The 17,783-nt window shown below is 36.5% G+C and overlaps 3 protein-coding genes and 3 non-coding genes across 9 annotated transcripts in view; 4 read left to right on the forward strand and 2 right to left on the reverse strand.

Annotated features, from left to right (window-relative positions):
- LOC141349067 (tripartite motif-containing protein 16-like protein) overlaps positions 1-17,783 on the reverse strand; it is a 267,698-nt gene that overhangs the window by 190,436 nt on the left and 59,479 nt on the right. The gene's annotated exons all lie outside the window — the stretch shown is intronic.
- Positions 1,527-10,507, forward strand: LOC129443234 (protein SNORC). Of its 2 annotated transcripts, none has more exons than XM_055203714.2 (3): positions 1,527-1,687; positions 6,905-7,084; positions 9,494-10,507. In XM_055203714.2, the coding sequence occupies exons 1-3, from the start codon at positions 1,603-1,605 to the stop codon at positions 9,601-9,603; spliced, it is 375 nt and encodes a 124-aa protein (XP_055059689.2). In that variant the 5' UTR covers positions 1,527-1,602; the 3' UTR covers positions 9,604-10,507. The 2 variants fall into 2 exon arrangements, with proteins under 2 accessions (XP_055059689.2, XP_055059690.2); XM_055203715.2 differs by having other exon boundaries at positions 6,911-7,084.
- trnap-agg (transfer RNA proline (anticodon AGG)) lies at positions 12,556-12,627 on the forward strand. The gene has a single exon. It is a non-coding gene; the product is annotated as a tRNA-Pro (tRNA).
- Positions 13,259-13,330, reverse strand: trnaw-cca (transfer RNA tryptophan (anticodon CCA)). The gene has a single exon. It is a non-coding gene; the product is annotated as a tRNA-Trp (tRNA).
- On the forward strand, positions 13,427-13,500 carry trnai-aau (transfer RNA isoleucine (anticodon AAU)). Its single transcript has one exon. It is a non-coding gene; the product is annotated as a tRNA-Ile (tRNA).
- The window catches only part of LOC141351084 (ATP-dependent 6-phosphofructokinase, platelet type-like), a 36,086-nt gene continuing 33,330 nt past the window's right edge, over positions 15,028-17,783 (forward strand). The window contains exon 1 of one of the 3 annotated variants that reach the window (XM_073857415.1): positions 15,028-15,275. In XM_073857415.1, the coding sequence (XP_073713516.1) occupies positions 15,191-15,275 (85 nt within the window). In that variant the 5' untranslated portion in view covers positions 15,028-15,190. The remainder of the gene's footprint in view (positions 15,276-17,783) is intronic. The other 2 variants (XM_073857410.1, XM_073857413.1) reach the window with 2 other exon arrangements.

Genomic DNA, 17,783 nt, shown 5'->3' on the forward strand with positions numbered 1-17,783 from the left:
AGACGAAAAGTTGTGGTTTAAAAGTACATATTTTTTATTTTTCTTGTCAAAAATCGTTTCGCTAGATAAGACCCTTGTGCCTCGTTTGGGATTGTTTGTAGACCTTTGAAACTCCGTTGAAAAAAACTGTTAAGTGTTGAGTTAAGTATTAATTGTTGGTGTCTATTAAAGTCCATTAAAATTAGAAAAATCCTGCAATGTTTTCCTCAAAAAACATAATTTCTTCTCGACTGAACAAAGAAATACATCAACATTTTGGAATACATGGTGGTGAGTAAATTATCTGGATTTTTCTTTTAAGAAAATGGAATATTCCTTTAAATACCACCCTCACTTGCCAGTTATCCTGTGGCCACCTGTGTGATGATTCATTATATTCATCATTTCATAGTGAATTCCTGTTAATTACATTTTATTTCATTTTTTTTGCTAACATATTCATTGTGGTGTACTCATTGTTGCATCCCCTCATTTGATTTAAATTAGTTATTTTTTGTATATGAAAGATGGTCAGTGACTATCACTCTACTGCTAACAAAAACAAATGTTGAACAAAACTATTTTGTAAAAAAGAAAGCAAATTGGTCCCATATTTACTGACAAATGGAGAAAAATCTTAATTTCCAAAGGGGCTGTACTCATTTATGCTGTGCACTGTAATAGTTTTAACAAACATACCTTACTAATAACATTACTTGTGTGCATTTTGAGGCAAAACAAAGGCCACTGATGTATTTTAAGATATAAGTTGTTTTGAGTTTGAACAGCTCTTACATTTATTTTAGTCTAGGACAAGTACAGTGTTTCTCAAACTTTTTCAGCCCAAGGACCACTTTATCTTCCAATTTTTTTCTGAGGACCACCTAACAGAATCCCACTCTAACATGCCCCCAAAAACAACAAAATAGGAAGGATAAGCTCAATTTCAATTTAATATGCAACTGTTTCAAGTCAAAAACTATTATTATATGAATTTTATTTCATTTGAAAAAGTAAATGTGAAATGAGTTGCAGCTTAATATGAACAACAAACTGCACATGTAAAAAAAAGTGCAATTAAACATACTGTAACAGCCCCACTTAATGTCATTCCAAAGAGCCATTAGTTTAAAACTGAGGTGGTGGGTATATGAAGTCTATGGTTGTAACTTGCCTAGTTTAGGTCATCTTTTGGCGGACCACTGGGGGGGTTGGACCACACTTTAAGAATTACTGGACTAGTCTAATCCCTGTCCGGGAAACCGCCCCTGTAAGTTATCCCTCTGATTACCTTTGTGTAATACTCATGTTTATGAATGTTTAACAGATGCATCACATCATTTATTAAATTAAAAATTTCCCCTTTAGTAAATTACATACTGTATATGTAAAACCCCAAATAAGACAGAAAATGCTGGACGTCTTGGTTTTTGCACATCTGAGAGGGTCTGAAGAAAGTAGGTAGTTACCAGATGAGTTGACACAAGTCTACACTGTCCATTCAGAGCCCTCCCTCCCTCCCAAACTCAACTACAACTCTGTCTACCTCACTTTCCCAGACTGTCTGTTACTTCATCAAGGTGCCAGTCGAGGATCAGAAGCGTCTGACCGAACACAGGAACCATGAGCATCAGCTGCGTTCACTTCGCTTCGTCCCGGCTCGTCCTCTTCACTGCTCTGGCCATCTGCATGGCTTTAGTGCAGACAGGTAACAAACTTTCTTCCCCTGGACATCTCACATCGGTTCTCAGCTGAGGTTTTATTGTTAGGTTATCTGATATAGGAGTCGCCTCTTATTAAGTCGATATGTGGTTTTCTTGGTTGTCATCTAGCATTTGACGAAGTTTAACACATTTCTTCTGTCTAAATTTTGTACACATCAGTTTCACCTTGTAGACCTTCCGGGTGTGTTATGAAAAGTTTTTAGTTGTGTGAATAGATGTTACTGAGTTTAAATGAGTAAAAATCATCTCTTTTATTTTACTTGAACTGTGTTGATACACATATTCTCACATTTCAGAGGATTTCAAACATTCTGAATGAATCGGTCTTTTGATGCCGGGTGTGAGAAGCATCATGCTGACTAAAATGACTCAGATTTTCTCCATTTCACATCCAGGTGTTGAGCCTTAATTTAGTCTCAAAGGGACTCAGTTTGTTTGGGAAAAACAGGGCATTGTGGCTGTGAAAATAAAATAAAAACAGTCCTACACCAAAGATATGTACAAACATAATTGTTTATTATTGACTTCGTTTTTAAGTAACTTTATTGTCATTTTGCTAGAATATAACAATGAATAGAGACAGGACAATAGTGCTAAATAAGACAACACAAGAAAGAGACAATGAGTTTGAAGTGTGCATTATTATGATAATATATTCAATAAAAACATTAATAACATTATACAAAGACTACACAAGAGTTTAGAAAGTTCATATGACAAACACTAAAGACATTTTTATTAGCTTACTGCATGAATGCCACTTACTGTAAGTAAGGATTGAGTTTAGGAAAATTTAGCATGAGCTGGGATTTTCCAGCTAGTAAATATGATGTAACTGCTTTTCATTTTCCATTCAAGGCCAAGATTGCTTGATATCTTTAAATCATTTGTGTTTACGTCTTTAGTAATGAATCACCAAATTATAACGCATTGCATTATTTTGATCTTTATTTAACAAATACTGTACATCATTATTCACAATATTATTACCAAAATGTGTGAATTAAAATGATGGACTAGCTATAACAGGAAACAATTTTGTGTTTCAAACACATCTAGGCTAAAACAAAGCAATATTTGAGCTGTCGGTGAAAATTAAATGGACGTCTTAGCCCAAAAATAAATTAAATTAAATAAATACGCTGCAAAAATGACTTTCTTACGAAAGTATTTGTCATCTTGTTTTCAGTACAAATATCTAAAATTTCTTAAATCAAGATATATTTTATTGATGAGCAAAATGATATAAGAAAATAAGACAAAAAATATCAAATTTAAGTGAATTTGTGTCTAAAACAAGCAAAAAATATAATAATAATAATAATAATATGCCAATAGGGTAAGAAAAAATCTTAAATTAAGAAAAACTACCCCATTTGCAGGGTTTTTTTTTCTTGTTTTAAACAGACATTTTCTTAAATTTGATGTTTTTTGTCGAAAAACTAGACTTATTTTCTTAAGGTCATTTTGCACATCAAGAAAATACATCTTGATTTAGGAAATTTGAGATATTTTTACTGAAAACAAGACAAAAATACTTAGTAACAAAATGTTTTTTTGCAATGTAAAACCATTTGTAATCATTAATTGTAAAAAAACTGCAGCATGAAGTTAAACAAACATGTTTTTTCAAGTCAATTCAACCTACTATTTTAAGTTTTGACTATATATGTTGACATAACTTATAAAATCTAGTTAAAGTTGTTTAACTTAATTTGTTAATTAAAATGTATATTTATTTGACATCATTTTTACAAGCTGTTGACTTTGCTTATATGATGAAATAATTTGGCAAAAACATCATGTAACCAAATTCAAGTTTATTTTGGCTATAAGTGCATTAATCATAGCCAGACCCACAGGGAAATGGCAGCTATTGCATGCTGGGTATCACATGCTTTTTAGATTTGATAATGAAGACAACACAAATACTGTAACACCAAGCTTCCTTGGGTTGTATTGACTGATCTTCACCTATAACATGAGCATCTTGTTTCATAAATAGATGTCTTTTTTGTCTGTCTGTAGACTGTAGAGATGCCCACTTGCACCTTAGCTGGCGGGTGTAAGGTGAGATGAGGACATGGCAACGCCCTGGCACGTGTAGACCCAAAGTGGCAGAGGATTGTGTCATTCACATCTCACTGTTGTGTGTGAATATACAAGAAAAAAACCTTAATACCGCACTCCCACATCGTGTAGTTTTCTGCTTGTTATCGCCAAAAGTTTCAGTCGTGCTTAATAAATATTTAAGCAGGCCATGAAGTGACAAACACCATCTGCATTTTTAAAATCAGGCTGCCGTGAAGAGCGTGCTTTTCCCCGTCTGCTTTCATAAACAAACTTGTTTAACTTTCAGTATACTGGCTGCGTTTAGTCGGTTGGTTCCTCGGCCGTTAGTTGACCACACAAGCGCCCTTTTGTACCCTCGAGAGAAGGGCTCATTGATGTATCGCTGGCCTCGTGCCCCGGTGTGCTGTACCTACAGCCTACTTTAAGTCTGAAAAGTGTTGGAGTAAATATGTCTTTATCAAAATATGTGTGCACTTCAAATATTAACCTTTTATTTTAAGATTTAATGTGCCTTTTTAAAGTGAAGAAACTATTTAGATACAAAAAAAAATGCTGTGTCCAGTGCGTGTACAGTAAATACACAGTTTTGTCAACATGAAGCCTCTGTTTTTAAAAGCATGGAATGGACAAATAGGTGCTTTGTTATTTGTATCTGCCTTTCTGACCTGTCCTGACCGGTGTTGTTCGAGCGGGGTCATTGTAGATCTTATGACACCCATGTCAAAACATCCAAGTTCGTCTTTGTCTCTTTATTTTGGGGTCAGAACCTCTGTCCACATGGTGACCTCTGGTAAAGGTGGGTAAGCTGTAACATAGTAAACTGGGTTTAGACTCCATGAGTGTGGTGTAGGTGAGAAAAGTCACATGGCTGTTTCATGCCCGTGGGAGCTGTGGAATGTCAATCACAGACGTGAGGAGGGAAAGAGCCGAGACAACACCTGTAGTGAGAAGCAAATGCTAATTCTCTATAAAGACGCCCATAGAAATCAACATTTGGTGCTTTTTAAATCTATCCGTTCCCTTTAGCTAATGGTGGGAAAAAATTGATAGATAGACAGACAGACAGACAGGCAGGCAGAGAGACAGACAGACAGACAGACAGACAGACAGGCAGACAGAGTGAGTGACAGACAGGCAGTTAGGTAGATAGACAGACAGACAGACAGGTAGGTAGACAGACAGATGCAGAGACAGACAGGCAGGCAGGTGGAAAGACAGACAGGCAGGCAGGTAGGTAGGCAGACAGAGAGAGAGAGAGAGACAGACAGACAGGCAGGCATGTAGACAGACAGACAGACAGATCGATCGATTGAAAGGCAGTAGGTAGACAGACAGGCAGACAGAGAAAGAGAGGGAGAGAGAGAGACAGACAGGCAGGTAGGTAGACAGATAGACGGACAGGTAGAGAGACAGACAGACAGACAGACAGACAGGCAGACAGAGTGAGTGACAGACAGGCAGTTAGGTAGATAGACAGACAGACAGACAGACAGACAGGTAGGTAGGTAGACAGACAGACAGAAGGCAGAAAGACAGACAGGCAGGTAGGCAGGCAGACAGACAGGTAAAGAGACAGGCAGACAGACAAACAGACAGGCAGACAGAGTGAGTGACAGACAGGCAGTTAGGTAGATAGGCAGACAGACAGGTAGGTAGACAGACAGGTAGGTAGACAGGAAAGCAGAAAGACAGACAGACAGACAGAGAGACAGGCAGGTAGGTAGACAGACAGACAGACGGACAGACAGACAGGCAGGCAGGTAGACAGGCAGATAGGTAGACAGACAGACATGTAGGTAGACAGACAGACAGGTAGAGAGAGAGACAGACAGACAGGCAGATAGGTAGACAGACAGACAGACAGACAGACAGGCAAAGAGACAGGCAGGTAGGTAGACAGACAGGTAAAGAGACAGGCAGACAGACAAACAGACAGGCAGACAGAGTGAGTGACAGACAGGCAGTTAGGTAGATAGGCAGACAGACAGGTAGGTAGACAGACAGGTAGGTAGACAGGAAGGCAGAAAGAAAGACAGACAGAGAGAGAGACAGGCAGGGAGAGAGAGAGAGAGACAGACAGGCAGGTAGGTAGACAGATAGACGGACAGGTAGAGAGACAGACAGACAGACAGACAGACAGGCAGACAGAGTGAGTGACAGACAGGCAGTTAGGTAGATAGACAGACAGACAGACAGACAGGTAGGTAGACAGACAGACAGAAGGCAGAAAGACAGACAGGCAGGTAGGCAGGCAGACAGACAGGTAAAGAGACAGGCAGACAGACAAACAGACAGGCAGACAGAGTGAGTGACAGACAGGCAGTTAGGTAGATAGGCAGACAGACAGGTAGGTAGACTGACAGGCAGGAAGATAGACAGACAGGCAGGCAGGTGGAAAGACAGAAAGGCAGGCAAAGAGACAGACAGACACGTAGGCAGGCAGACAAACTAATAATTCTCTTTGGTTAGTCTCTACTAGGCCATTTTTATAAAAAGTGGTAAATAGTTTGATTTTTAAGCTAACTTTAAAAAAGTAAACAAAATGAATAAATGTTTCTTTGCCTCCCATAAGTTCAGCAAATAACTAAACATGAAAATTCTGCTTCATCATTTAAAAAAAATGCTGAGTCATAAAGAGAGAAACCCAACCCATTGGGTTATAATTTAACCCATGCTGATTTGTTTTAACCCATTGTAGAGTCAAATATGAACATTTTCTGAGTTAAGTTGATTTAATTCAAAGGCCATGTTTGTCTCATTTTGACCCAACGGCAGGTTAAAAATAAACATTTTATAGTGATCTTTCTGGCGACCAAAAGGTTCAAAAGATTCTGCTATGAAATTAGCTGGAACCTTTAACATGTTTTTTACATTATATCTGTTACAGTTCTATCTGTTTATTCAAATGCTAGCTTGTTTTTAACCCATGGCTGCATGGGGAAATATTGACCGTTGGGTGAAAAATTGCCCAACCCTGGATTAAAACAACTGGTGTGTTCTGTCCAGTGTTTACACAGCCAGGGGTTAAAAACAACCCAGCGTTTTAGTCTAGTTTATATCTGTAGTTTATATCTAAACTATCTAAACTATAGCATTTCAAACTGTGACTCTGATTTTATTTCCATCAGAAACAGTGCCGGATTTGTCCCCGGCTCTGCACAATGATAACCAGGACACGCTGTCTGGTGCAGGAGACTATGATATAACTACAAAAGATCCCGTCCACCACCTGACAGAAAACCCCATCTTGAAATTCACCCCTGATTATGTGGACTCTACACACACAGTTACACTGAATGAGGAAGAAGGTACATTTAGCTGTGCATACTTTGAACAACATGTCTACTGATATAGTGCAGACAATTCTTTAAAAAATACTAGCTTAAGAAACGGCTTGGTCACTAATCTCACTTCATTGACACAGTTTTAGTTTTGAAAGTAGTTGTGTTTAAAGACAGAGGTTCTCTAACTTTTTATTTTTCTACACACATACACTGTAAAAAGTAAAAGTTGGATTAACTTAAAGGTTCATTGTGTAACTTTTAAAGGATCTCTTGATAGAACTGCAGTATAATCTACATAGTGGTGTATAAAGAGACCTTTAAAAATTACTTAATTTGGAATTTTTTTCTCCTTAAACGAATATTCCACTTTCATAAAAAGAAATCCTGATCATTTATGTTGATGTCTTTCTTTGTTCAAATGTAGTTTTTTGAGGAAAACATTTCAGGATTTTTCTCCGACGTTGTTATATGTGGAATGATAATAATTAGTGTCTTCGTGTCAGTTTATTGTTAAAAATGGTCTGCAAGTGTGCGTTTCTCAGATGTAACTCTTAATCTTTGACGTAAGATCGCACTGGCACGTCACACGGAAAGTTCAACATGGGAAGTTGTGGTTTAAAAGTGCATATTTTAATTTTTCTTGTTGAAAATGATGATCGTTTCGCTAGATAAGACCCTTATGCCTTGTTTGGTATCGTTTAGAGTCCTTTGAAGCTACATTGAAACTGTAAACTGTTGAGGTCCAATAAAGTCTATTAAAATGAGAAAAATCCTGGAATGTTTTCCTCAAAAAACGTAATTTCTTCTCGACTAAACAAATAAAGACATCAAGAACCTGAATGACATGGTGGTGAGAAAATTATCGGCATTCTATTTTTGATTTTATAAGTCTTTTTCAATCTATAAGTGAAATATTCCTTTAAATTTTCTCATTAAGTAAAAAAATTATATTAAAAAGCTTATATTTTAGGTAAAACTATTATTTTAAACGGTACAACTTGAAGTATTTTTAAATAGATCCAACTTTCACTTTTCAACACATTTTTTTATGTAAATTTGAAGAAAACACATATTTTTCTCTTTTATAATTGAGAAGTTTTTATTTTCTTTGTGATTTTATAAATGAAATGTAAGTTTAATTGCAGTATCAAAATAACTTATATTATACCATCAAAATCATTGTATCCAAGTGTCTCTGCGCAACCCACTTTATCCCATTATCTGACCCACAAGTGGGTCCCGATCCACAGTTTGAAGACCCCTGTTTTAAGAGAAGACATCACATTTTAACTTCTTTACTGTACTGTACTGTAAAATAAAGTTGTTTTTTCAAGAAAACATTCAGTCAAAAGTACTTTAAAACCCATTTCTTTCATATCTATTAAAAAACTCATTTTTAAATACAAAGAACCTGAAACAGAAAGGTTTCTCGGATGTTAAAGGTTTTTTATTGGAATCGCATTTCTGTAGAAATAACAGTGTTAATGGCAGCTGGTTGCCAGTAACTTACTGTAAATTAAAATGTATGTTATTTACTGGCAACAGTTTGTTCCCAGTTAAATGAACATTAAACAAGTATTTATCTTTATAGAATAAAACTATAAAACAACAGCCTCATGAACGCATTCTGGGAACCAAAATCTGAAGGAAAAAGGTTGAGAATTTTTATTTCCCAGAATGCTTTGCTTAAGGCTTGTTATTGTTTAATGTTAATATAACAACATTATTAATGTTTAATGTTCACTTAACTGTAAACAACTGTTGGCAGTAAATAACATACATTTAGATCTACAGTAAGTTACTGGCAAACAACTACATACAGCAAATTGTTTGCAGCTAAACATGGTTCTTCTGGCACCTTAAATGCACTGTAAGTCATTTTGGATAAAAGTGTTTGCCAATTCCATAAACGTAATTTAAAATGAAATACATCTGAAGTATTGTTAAAGGGGACAGAGAATGAAAAAAAATTTTTGCCTTGTCTTTGTTGAATAATGGTAGTCTACCCACATTCACAAACATACAAAAAGTGCTAAACATGCTAAACATCTCAGTCTCATAGAAATTCCTCATTTAGAAATGTCAGCCAGAAAACGGCCCAATCTGAAAAACTGATGCTTATGACATCACAGGCATCTAACTGCCACTCCACTTTAAAATAATTGGCTACATTTTTTGAGTGGCAGCAAAGTCAGCCAATCAGTAATGAGATTGCAAGTAAAGCCAGTAGGGGGAGCCAAATAGGTGCAAAACCACTTGTTTAAAATCCCCCACCCTAATAGAGCTTTCTTAGAGAGGTTTTTAGTAAGCTTCTAAGGCATTATAGACCCAAACAAAAAAATGTTTGTCTACATGTCACATCACAGAACAAGGATAAATACTCTGTTCAATCATTCTATGTCACCTTTAATGTGATTTTTTTTCTGTCTGCAGGTGTGCTGGGGCCAGGTGCCATCACGGCTATAGTCATTGCTGTGTTCCTCGGAGCTTCTGTTCTTCTCGCTCTCATTGTTATCACACTTAGAAAGTTCACTGCCTCATAGGAAGGGACGACATCTTTTCCCCCCAATCCCATCTCTTTCCCATCTCATTTACTTGTCTTGTATTTCTTCTGCATGCCCCGAGCTATGTTTTCATTAAGTGTCTCACTGACGGCAGGTCCCTCATGAAATTGCTTGCAGCTGCTCTTCGCTGTTATTTTGAGACCTGCTTTCTTCACGTTCAACATTCAAGACATGAAATAAGAAAACCAGACTAAGGTTAATACGATTAAGTGATCTTGTGAGAAATGATCAATTGGGTTTGAGATCGTGTCAAACTGTTAAAAACAGATTGTTTTGTAATGACTTGAAGATTATAAAAAATTGATTTATTTACCAATATTTTCATTTATTTCACTTGTAACTAGTTTTTCTGTGTGATTTTTTACTTTGTTGCAAGTCTATGCCAAGTTTTTAAAAAAATTATCAGATTTGTGTAAAATAATCAAGTCATTTTAGGGAGAGTGTGTGTGTGTGTGTGTGTGTGCGTGCGTGCATGTGCAGTTTTTGTGAGTAGCATATTTTAACTGAGATTTTATATAAACTGCATGAAGTTGTGTGTCTGAATGGGGCGGTTTCCCAGACACTTCACCCATTTGCATTAACCTTTGTATAGTTAGAACCCCAGTCATGTTTTTGAATGGTCATGCATAATTTTCTCAGTTGCGCTGAGACAGGAGAAATACAGATTTCAGTGTTGCACTTCCTTCTTTCAATGATGTAAAAATCATCATTTTGCATCATTGAAAGAAGGAAGTCCAATATCTTTGTTGAGGGAGTGAGACTACAAACACCCATTTTCTCGGTCAAATAGGCACCAAATTCTAAATGTATGTTAAATTTCACCTACAAATATAACACACTTTCAATAAAGATTAATGTTTCTACGGGTGAAATGCTCCTTTAAGCTTAATCCCAGACTAACTTAAATGTTAGTGTTGTCTTGATCAAAAACAACATGCTCTGACATATCTTAAAATATATCAGTGCGAGTACTGTCTCAAGATGCACAGCAGTAAATGTTTAAAAAGTTACTTAAATATCCCGGTTTAACTAAGGCCTAGTCCTGACTGAAACTAATTCCTGTCTGGGAAACTGCCCTTATGAGTTTAAATCACACTGAGCAGATTAAAAGACCATGTTGAATCCTCCTCTGAGAGTACTTTGTTATTTACGTGATCTTTATTTTTTAATGTGATGAAACGGTACATTATTAACCTGTTATTTGCTGTCGATTTATACTGTGAGTTTAAAAGAAATACTAACATTTATTCTCATCTCAAATACAAACACAAAATGTATATTCTTGTAGTGTACATAACACAAGGTAACATACAAATATAACGAACAAAGTAAATAAATAAATGAATGAATAACCAAAAAAAAAAAAAACACATCTTAACACTTTATCAGATATAGTGTAGTAGGGCCTACAGTACAGCATTATACTTTTTTAAAATTTGAGCATTTTACATACTGATATAAATAATGAATTAAAATATTATTACAAGTCAGTTTCAAAAGTTTGCCCTCAAGTTCTTTAAAAACCTTTAATGTACACATTTAACGTCACATCTTAAAAATATTTTGTTGTTTTACATGGAAGAACTTGTATCTTGTTTTGTAGAACAAGATACAACTAAGGCCTTGAACTAGGCCTTAGTTTAGGAAATATAAGTAGTTTTAACAAACATGCCTTACTAAAAACATTACTTGTGTTGATGTTGAGGCAAAACAAAGGGCACTGATGTATTTGTAAAATGTAATGCACCATCTTGTCTTTAGCAAGCTAGCATAAAGCTAAAAAACTGCCTTTTTCCATGTTTAAGTGCTATAACTATGTCCCCAGTTCTTCTGTCAACCTAGAAAATGTGTAAAATATCAACCCAGTAACTTAGTTTTGTTAAACCATTCTCTGCAAGCAAATGTGAAAAATTAGTTCATTCAGGATTGTGATTGTCTGTTTTGTGACTTAGGTAGCAAGGCTAATACAATAATACCACCCATTAATCTGCGTTATCCAACCACAGCACTGACATTTAGTGCAGTGAGAAAGAGAGAGAGAGAAAAAAACAATTGACAGCACAATTCAGTTTTAATTTCAACAAACTGCCATTATGGTGATCAGTGTTTGCATTATCAGTTCATTTACATTTTAAAGGACACACCCAGAAACGGCACATTTTTGCTCACACCTACAAAATGTCAATTTTAATATGCTAGAATAAATTATCTATATGGTAATTTGAGCTAAAACTTCACATATGTACTCTGGGGACACCAAAGTTTTATTTTTACATCTTAATAAAATTAACCATGTGGTAAAAGTGTAGTAACCATAGTTTTTTGGTGCATTGGTGACTATCAGCAAAATGGTTTTACTACACTTATCATGGTTTAACTATGGATTTTAAAAACCATGGTTGACAAAACCGTGGTTATTTTGTGGTCACCATGGTTTTACTACAGTAATTGTGTGTTGTTGTTTTTTACTGTAGTGAAACCATGATTAATTTTCGTAAGGGTTATACTCGGTGGTTAGCAAACCAAACTGGGGTATGTTTTCCCAAAAGCAGCTAACTATGGTCTCCCTGTGCCAATTGTTAGATTTTTGTAGCTAGTAGTTGGCAAGACAAGACGGACATTACTACCTAACGTTACACATGACAAAGGCGCCGTTAGCTAACAAACATTCGCTTTTTAAGTTTAACCAATTATTTTGATCATTTTAGTGTGATGTTTTGACAATCTTTGTCATTTAAAATGTTTTATTATATCTAGGCAAATATTTGTGACATGAAAGAATGTGAGATCGAAACAAATATTATATATAAAAGTGTAAAAATAAACTAAAGTGTAACTTTCGTTAATATTATCTAAAAATAGATTATTTACTTGGGAATTTGTCTAAACATTGCAGACAACTTAAAGTCCACTTTCGACTACATATTTGTCGGCTCGTTGGTCTAGGGGTATGATTCTCGCTTAGGGTGCGAGAGGTCCCGGGTTCAAATCCCGGACGAGCCCTCCTTTTTTTTGTTTTAGTTAAATTATAGATTCTTTGTCAGATAAGTAAAAAACGTAAGTACAACTTTAATTTAAAGTTGACGCTCCTTGACAAAATTAACAGACGGCAATAACATCATCGTCAGTATGTCCTTACAGCGCCCCTCTGTGTTGGTTCACTTCACACCAATCCAAAGTAGTCAATATTGACAAGTTAACCAATATTTCATTCATGTAAAGGGGTTTATTTTATTTGCATACACTGATGTACAAAATTACACACTTGTTACATATTCATTTAAATGTGAGGAAATTTGTGTTTTATAAAAGGCACAATTCTCAAAGCTTATTGGTAATTTAAAGGTTTTAAACCTACAAACATGTTTCCAGCCTCATAAAAACTCTTTACAGTTAAACAACACATCCACATTATATGATGATTATATGAAACGATAACTGTTACATGATTTATTTTCCCTGAGATATTCTCGGTATTTCTATTTCCTACTCATTTGTGATTTAAAATGATCCTGTAAACATTATTTCAATAATCATTTGTGTCGTTTTATTTATCATCGGTTTTAATATGAGCATTTTGTCAAATAAGTAAGTGCATTAATAGATGTATATAGATAAACATAACAAAATGAATTGACCCCGACGTGATTTGAACACGCAACCTTCTGATCTGGAGTCAGACGCGCTACCGTTGCGCCACGAGGTCAGTCGCTAAGTTTCGGTCACATTTTGCTTATCTTTTCATACAAGCAAAGCATGTATTGTAACAGTTGTAAACATGTAAAAAAAGCTTATACGTCATGGCCGGTTAGCTCAGTTGGTTAGAGCGTGGTGCTAATAACGCCAAGGTCGCGGGTTCGATCCCCGTACTGGCCATTCGCTTTTTGTATTGGCTTCGTTGTTTATTTACTTTTTTTGGTCCTGTATATTGACAGTATGAATAAAACTTGAATTAATGTTTAAGCACAAACTCAAAGCAATATTGTCAGTGTTAGTACAAACGATTTTTCTGTTAAAAGCCAGCTTCAGAGTTAAGTTACTAGCAATTGATTCAAAAGTGGATTTCAGTTTGTTACATTAACTAGCAAGTTTAAAAACACTGAGTATGCATTTCCATAATTTTCCTCGTTTTTCTTTTTTAATCACGACTGACGAGACTGTATTTGTTATTTAATGATTTTGGAAACAGTATTTGCATTTTTGGAGAACAACCCGCCGTCCGCCTCTCCTGCTGATTTAGTTTCTGACAGATAGAGGGCGACATAGTAACATATTTCAATCACCCCACTAGTCGTACAGCGCTGTACGATTGCCGCCAAAAGGGCGGAGTTTAGGCTGCGTGACGTCACCGCAGGAGGGATCTCATTAACATGTAGGCCTACATTACAAAGAGAATGTTTGCTTCTGTGATGTTTATGTGTTTCTCTTTTAAATTTAAGCACGCAGCAGGGGTAAGGTAAGTTCAACACAACTAAATCAAGATTTCAGTGGAGGTTAACACAAAGGACGGATCTGTACAACCCAACACACGCCTGATATCCGTATGAGGGCACAGCTTGAGTTTCTCTGACTCATGCTCGTTTTATCTTAGTATTCTGTATGCTGGCTTGTGTTTTAGATAGACAGGAAGACTCCACAGGGGAGACTAAACCAGAATCCACAAAAACATCTTCACGTTTGTGTTTCACGTGCTGCCCTTTTATTGTGCCAATACTTCACAAACCTGTCTCCTAATCCCTGTGGGAAACCGATGTTTATTCTCCTCACATACTCGCATGCACACACAATTGAACATATTAAATGTCAGGTTCAAAGGCTATCAAGTTTGTTTATTAAACAGTTTGAGCTGTTAAATGGCCTTTAGGCAGAATTCACGTTAAACTGAATTCCTATCGTTACTGGATTAGTGTTGCCGTGGATGTTCCTTGCATGTATTATTTACATTTCATCTTTTTCTTGCTTCCTATTATTAATTTCTTCTTAATTCTATACAGATTTGTTTTGTTTTTACTAAACTTGTTTGTTTTAAAATGTTTGCATCAGTGCATAATTTTAAAAATAACTAAAGAAATGCATTTTAATTGAGTATTTCTATAGATAAAAGTTTCTTTTTAATTACGAATTGTTTGTATTTGTTTATTTTTTTAGTAACAACTAAGGTTTTACTTAATTTTTCACTTTATTAAGCTTTCTGTGCACATCAACAAATATAAAGCGGCATAAAATGCTTGGAGCTTTTGCGCACTTAAAATTGGAAGTCTAAACTTGATCAAAGCCAAACAGGAATTCCTTGTCTCCTTATTAATACTGACCTTGGATAGCAATTGGTCTGAATGTGTCTAGATGAGACGTGATTCGTTGTCTTATTGCTTCGTTACGCTGTCAATCCACACCGGGGCGGTAGTTATTAGCCTACCGGGCCGTGAGAGGCTGCGAAGCGCACGGACACCGGAGGAGAAGTTCGTCGGCAGAGCCTTTTATCCTCTCCACCTTGCTTTGGATAGTTAATTCGGCTTGACATTGAATCTTTTCATCTGTTTTGGGAAGATATAGCCTACGTGAAATCATGCCGGACAATAAGAAATTCATGGAAAACCTTTCCGGGACAGGGATGAGTATTGGCGTGTTGACAAGCGGCGGGGATGCTCAAGGTAGCCTATTTCATTTTCGCCTTTAACGCGCCGCGTTTCATGATTCGTTTGACCGCATAGTGACCGAATTGCCTTGTATGTGAGTATCTGCCTTTACAGCATGAGCAAGATGCAGCAACAGATACGCAGTTCTGTTCTTTAGACACCCAAACAACTTCATTAATACTTTCTTGGCTGGATTCCCAAATATGCTTTAGGTCAACTTGAAAAACGGGTCCTGGTAATATGATAATATCTGGCTTGCATTTTAGAAATAGCTTAAAATATTTCAGGCTTAAAAATGCAAAACTATTTATCAGTGTGATGCTTTACTGTTATCTGGAGAAAGGGTTACGCGTTAGCCAAATGCATAAATGTTGACATATAACTGAATTAAAGAAAACTTGTCTCGCTGCAATGCGCAGTCGTCTCGCGCTCCTTGACAATGCGCTCGAGCGTCATGACAACGCATAAACTGGGTGCGCCTGAAAGCGCAGGGAATAAAGTATAAATAATTAAACCGACATTGACAAACAGCATTGACGCTGTCATACGTATCATGCGTGAACTGTATGTGTAGCCTACGCTATGGGTATCGCCGCGCACCTGTCGTTATGCGCGCTGTGCCGTGATGCGCAAGTGTTATTATAATAAAGAATTTGAGCGCGTGCCTACGTGATGGCAGGCAAGTACCGGATCACGATCAGCCTCGGACTCCCATGATGCCGTGATCACGTGGGAAAACAACTCGAACTTGATCACGTGCGGGTCAAAAGCCGGAGGATGATCTCCTTTTAAAGCCACGCACGCTGCTCTTTTCAAAAGCGCATTTCTACTCCTGGCTTTTATGTCTTTGTGTATGAAGGTCATTGGAGCGTCACTGTGAAGATAATTGACTCACTTAAAGAGCTGATGATTAAAGTTACGTGGCAGCAGCTCCACTATGATTTAATCCTAGAACAATCAAAACGAGTAATGGTGTGCATGACAATTTAAGATGATGATGTGTCTCTGAGCAGACACTATTCTTGATCACCCTTGAGGTATTTATACAAACAATTGACCATTATGAAAGTATTTACATACCATTCATTTATATTTCGTTATTGTGTGTCTGCATTTGCATTTTATTTTGCATATCCCTACCTGCAATGCCATCCCACCCTTTCCACATGAAAAGTACTGTAGTATACTCAAGTATATAGGCAGTAGTACAGTTCCTATCCTGTATTGTTTTTGAGCCGTACTAGTAAATATCTAAATGTAGACTACAGTATTTTTATGTGGGTTGGGCAGTGGCAGTTTGTTATTTCAGATGGTTTTAATATTTTGGTATTCTGATGGGAGTAGATTTGTTCTGAACTTTGGTAGGGGTCGTTGAAGAGAGGTGAGCGGGGCACAAACTAACACGGGGTTAATTGTAGCACGGCTACTTTACATTACTTCTACAGGGCTGAGCAATCTGTGCATTTGATCTTTTTCTCTTACTGTCAGGAGAAGATCTGTGAATTTGTTAAAGTTTTGATGTGTTTTAGTTAAGATATTGAACAAAGAGTGTTTTGGAGGCATGGAAGTAAATTTCTTTATCTTTTGTTTTTTATGATTTTTGAGTTGGGTGTGTAAGTCACCAAATCCAACGTTATATTATTTTAATCACTGTCTTGTTACCTAAAACAAAACAAACATGTCATCAACTCCTAGTAACTGATAACTGTATCAAAATATCAGGGAAATAACTCACAATTATGATTTTATGTCTTTATATTCATTGCTGCGCAATACTAGGATGGTTAGATGTAGGGCTGGGTATCGATTCAGATGTTCCAGATCGATTCGATTTCGATTCACAAGCTATCAAATCGATTCGATTCCGGTTCTCGGGTCAGTTTTTATACTTGATTCTCGATTCAACTCAATGAATATAAATTTAATAAAAATACTATGTTAATAAAAAAGAACCGTGAACAGCAGTTTACAAGTAAGTAATTAATAAAAAAAAGAAATGAAAAGCCACAACACTATCGTCGTCGTCTTGCTTACGAAATCTAAAATGCTTCCATACCGCTTACTTTTTATGTGAAGGTGGCATCAACATCGATGAAGCACCTGAAATCGCCATTTTAAGCACTGAATGAATTAGGGCTGCACATTTTGGGTAATTTTTCCCATTGCGGTTATTGATGCTAATATTGCGATGTGCGACTGCGATTATACTAAATGGTATCATGAGTCAACTTGATGGGTTTTAAGGAAAATCCACACACAGTTTAGCTAAAATGTGTATTTGTAAAACTAGAAATGTTTTCGTATTGCCACGTGATGTAGCAACTGCTCAGTGTCAGTAATCCTAAATCCAAAATACCGCCATACAACAGACGTAGAGGTTTTTTTTAGCTACCAGATCACTGTCAACCTCCTCTGCATCCATCTTCTCTCTGGTATAAGTGACGACGCACACCACACACGTGCATGCCAAACGTGCACTGCCTTTTTTGTTCGTCTTTCTTTCTTTTTTTAAACAGCAAGGAA

This window comes from Misgurnus anguillicaudatus, chromosome 2, assembly GCF_027580225.2.
Source record: "Misgurnus anguillicaudatus chromosome 2, ASM2758022v2, whole genome shotgun sequence".
NCBI lineage: Eukaryota > Metazoa > Chordata > Actinopteri > Cypriniformes > Cobitidae > Misgurnus > Misgurnus anguillicaudatus.

Excerpts from the sequence above, each read along its gene's own strand:
- LOC129443234 (XM_055203714.2), top strand. The coding sequence starts at position 1,603 with ATGAGCATCAGCTGCGTTCACTTCGCTTCGTCCCGGCTCGTCCTCTTC. Across the intron at positions 1,688-6,904 it reads CATGGCTTTAGTGCAGACAG|AAACAGTGCCGGATTTGTCC; the intron begins GTAACAAACTTT and ends TATTTCCATCAG. Across the intron at positions 7,085-9,493 it reads TACACTGAATGAGGAAGAAG|GTGTGCTGGGGCCAGGTGCC; the intron begins GTACATTTAGCT and ends TTCTGTCTGCAG.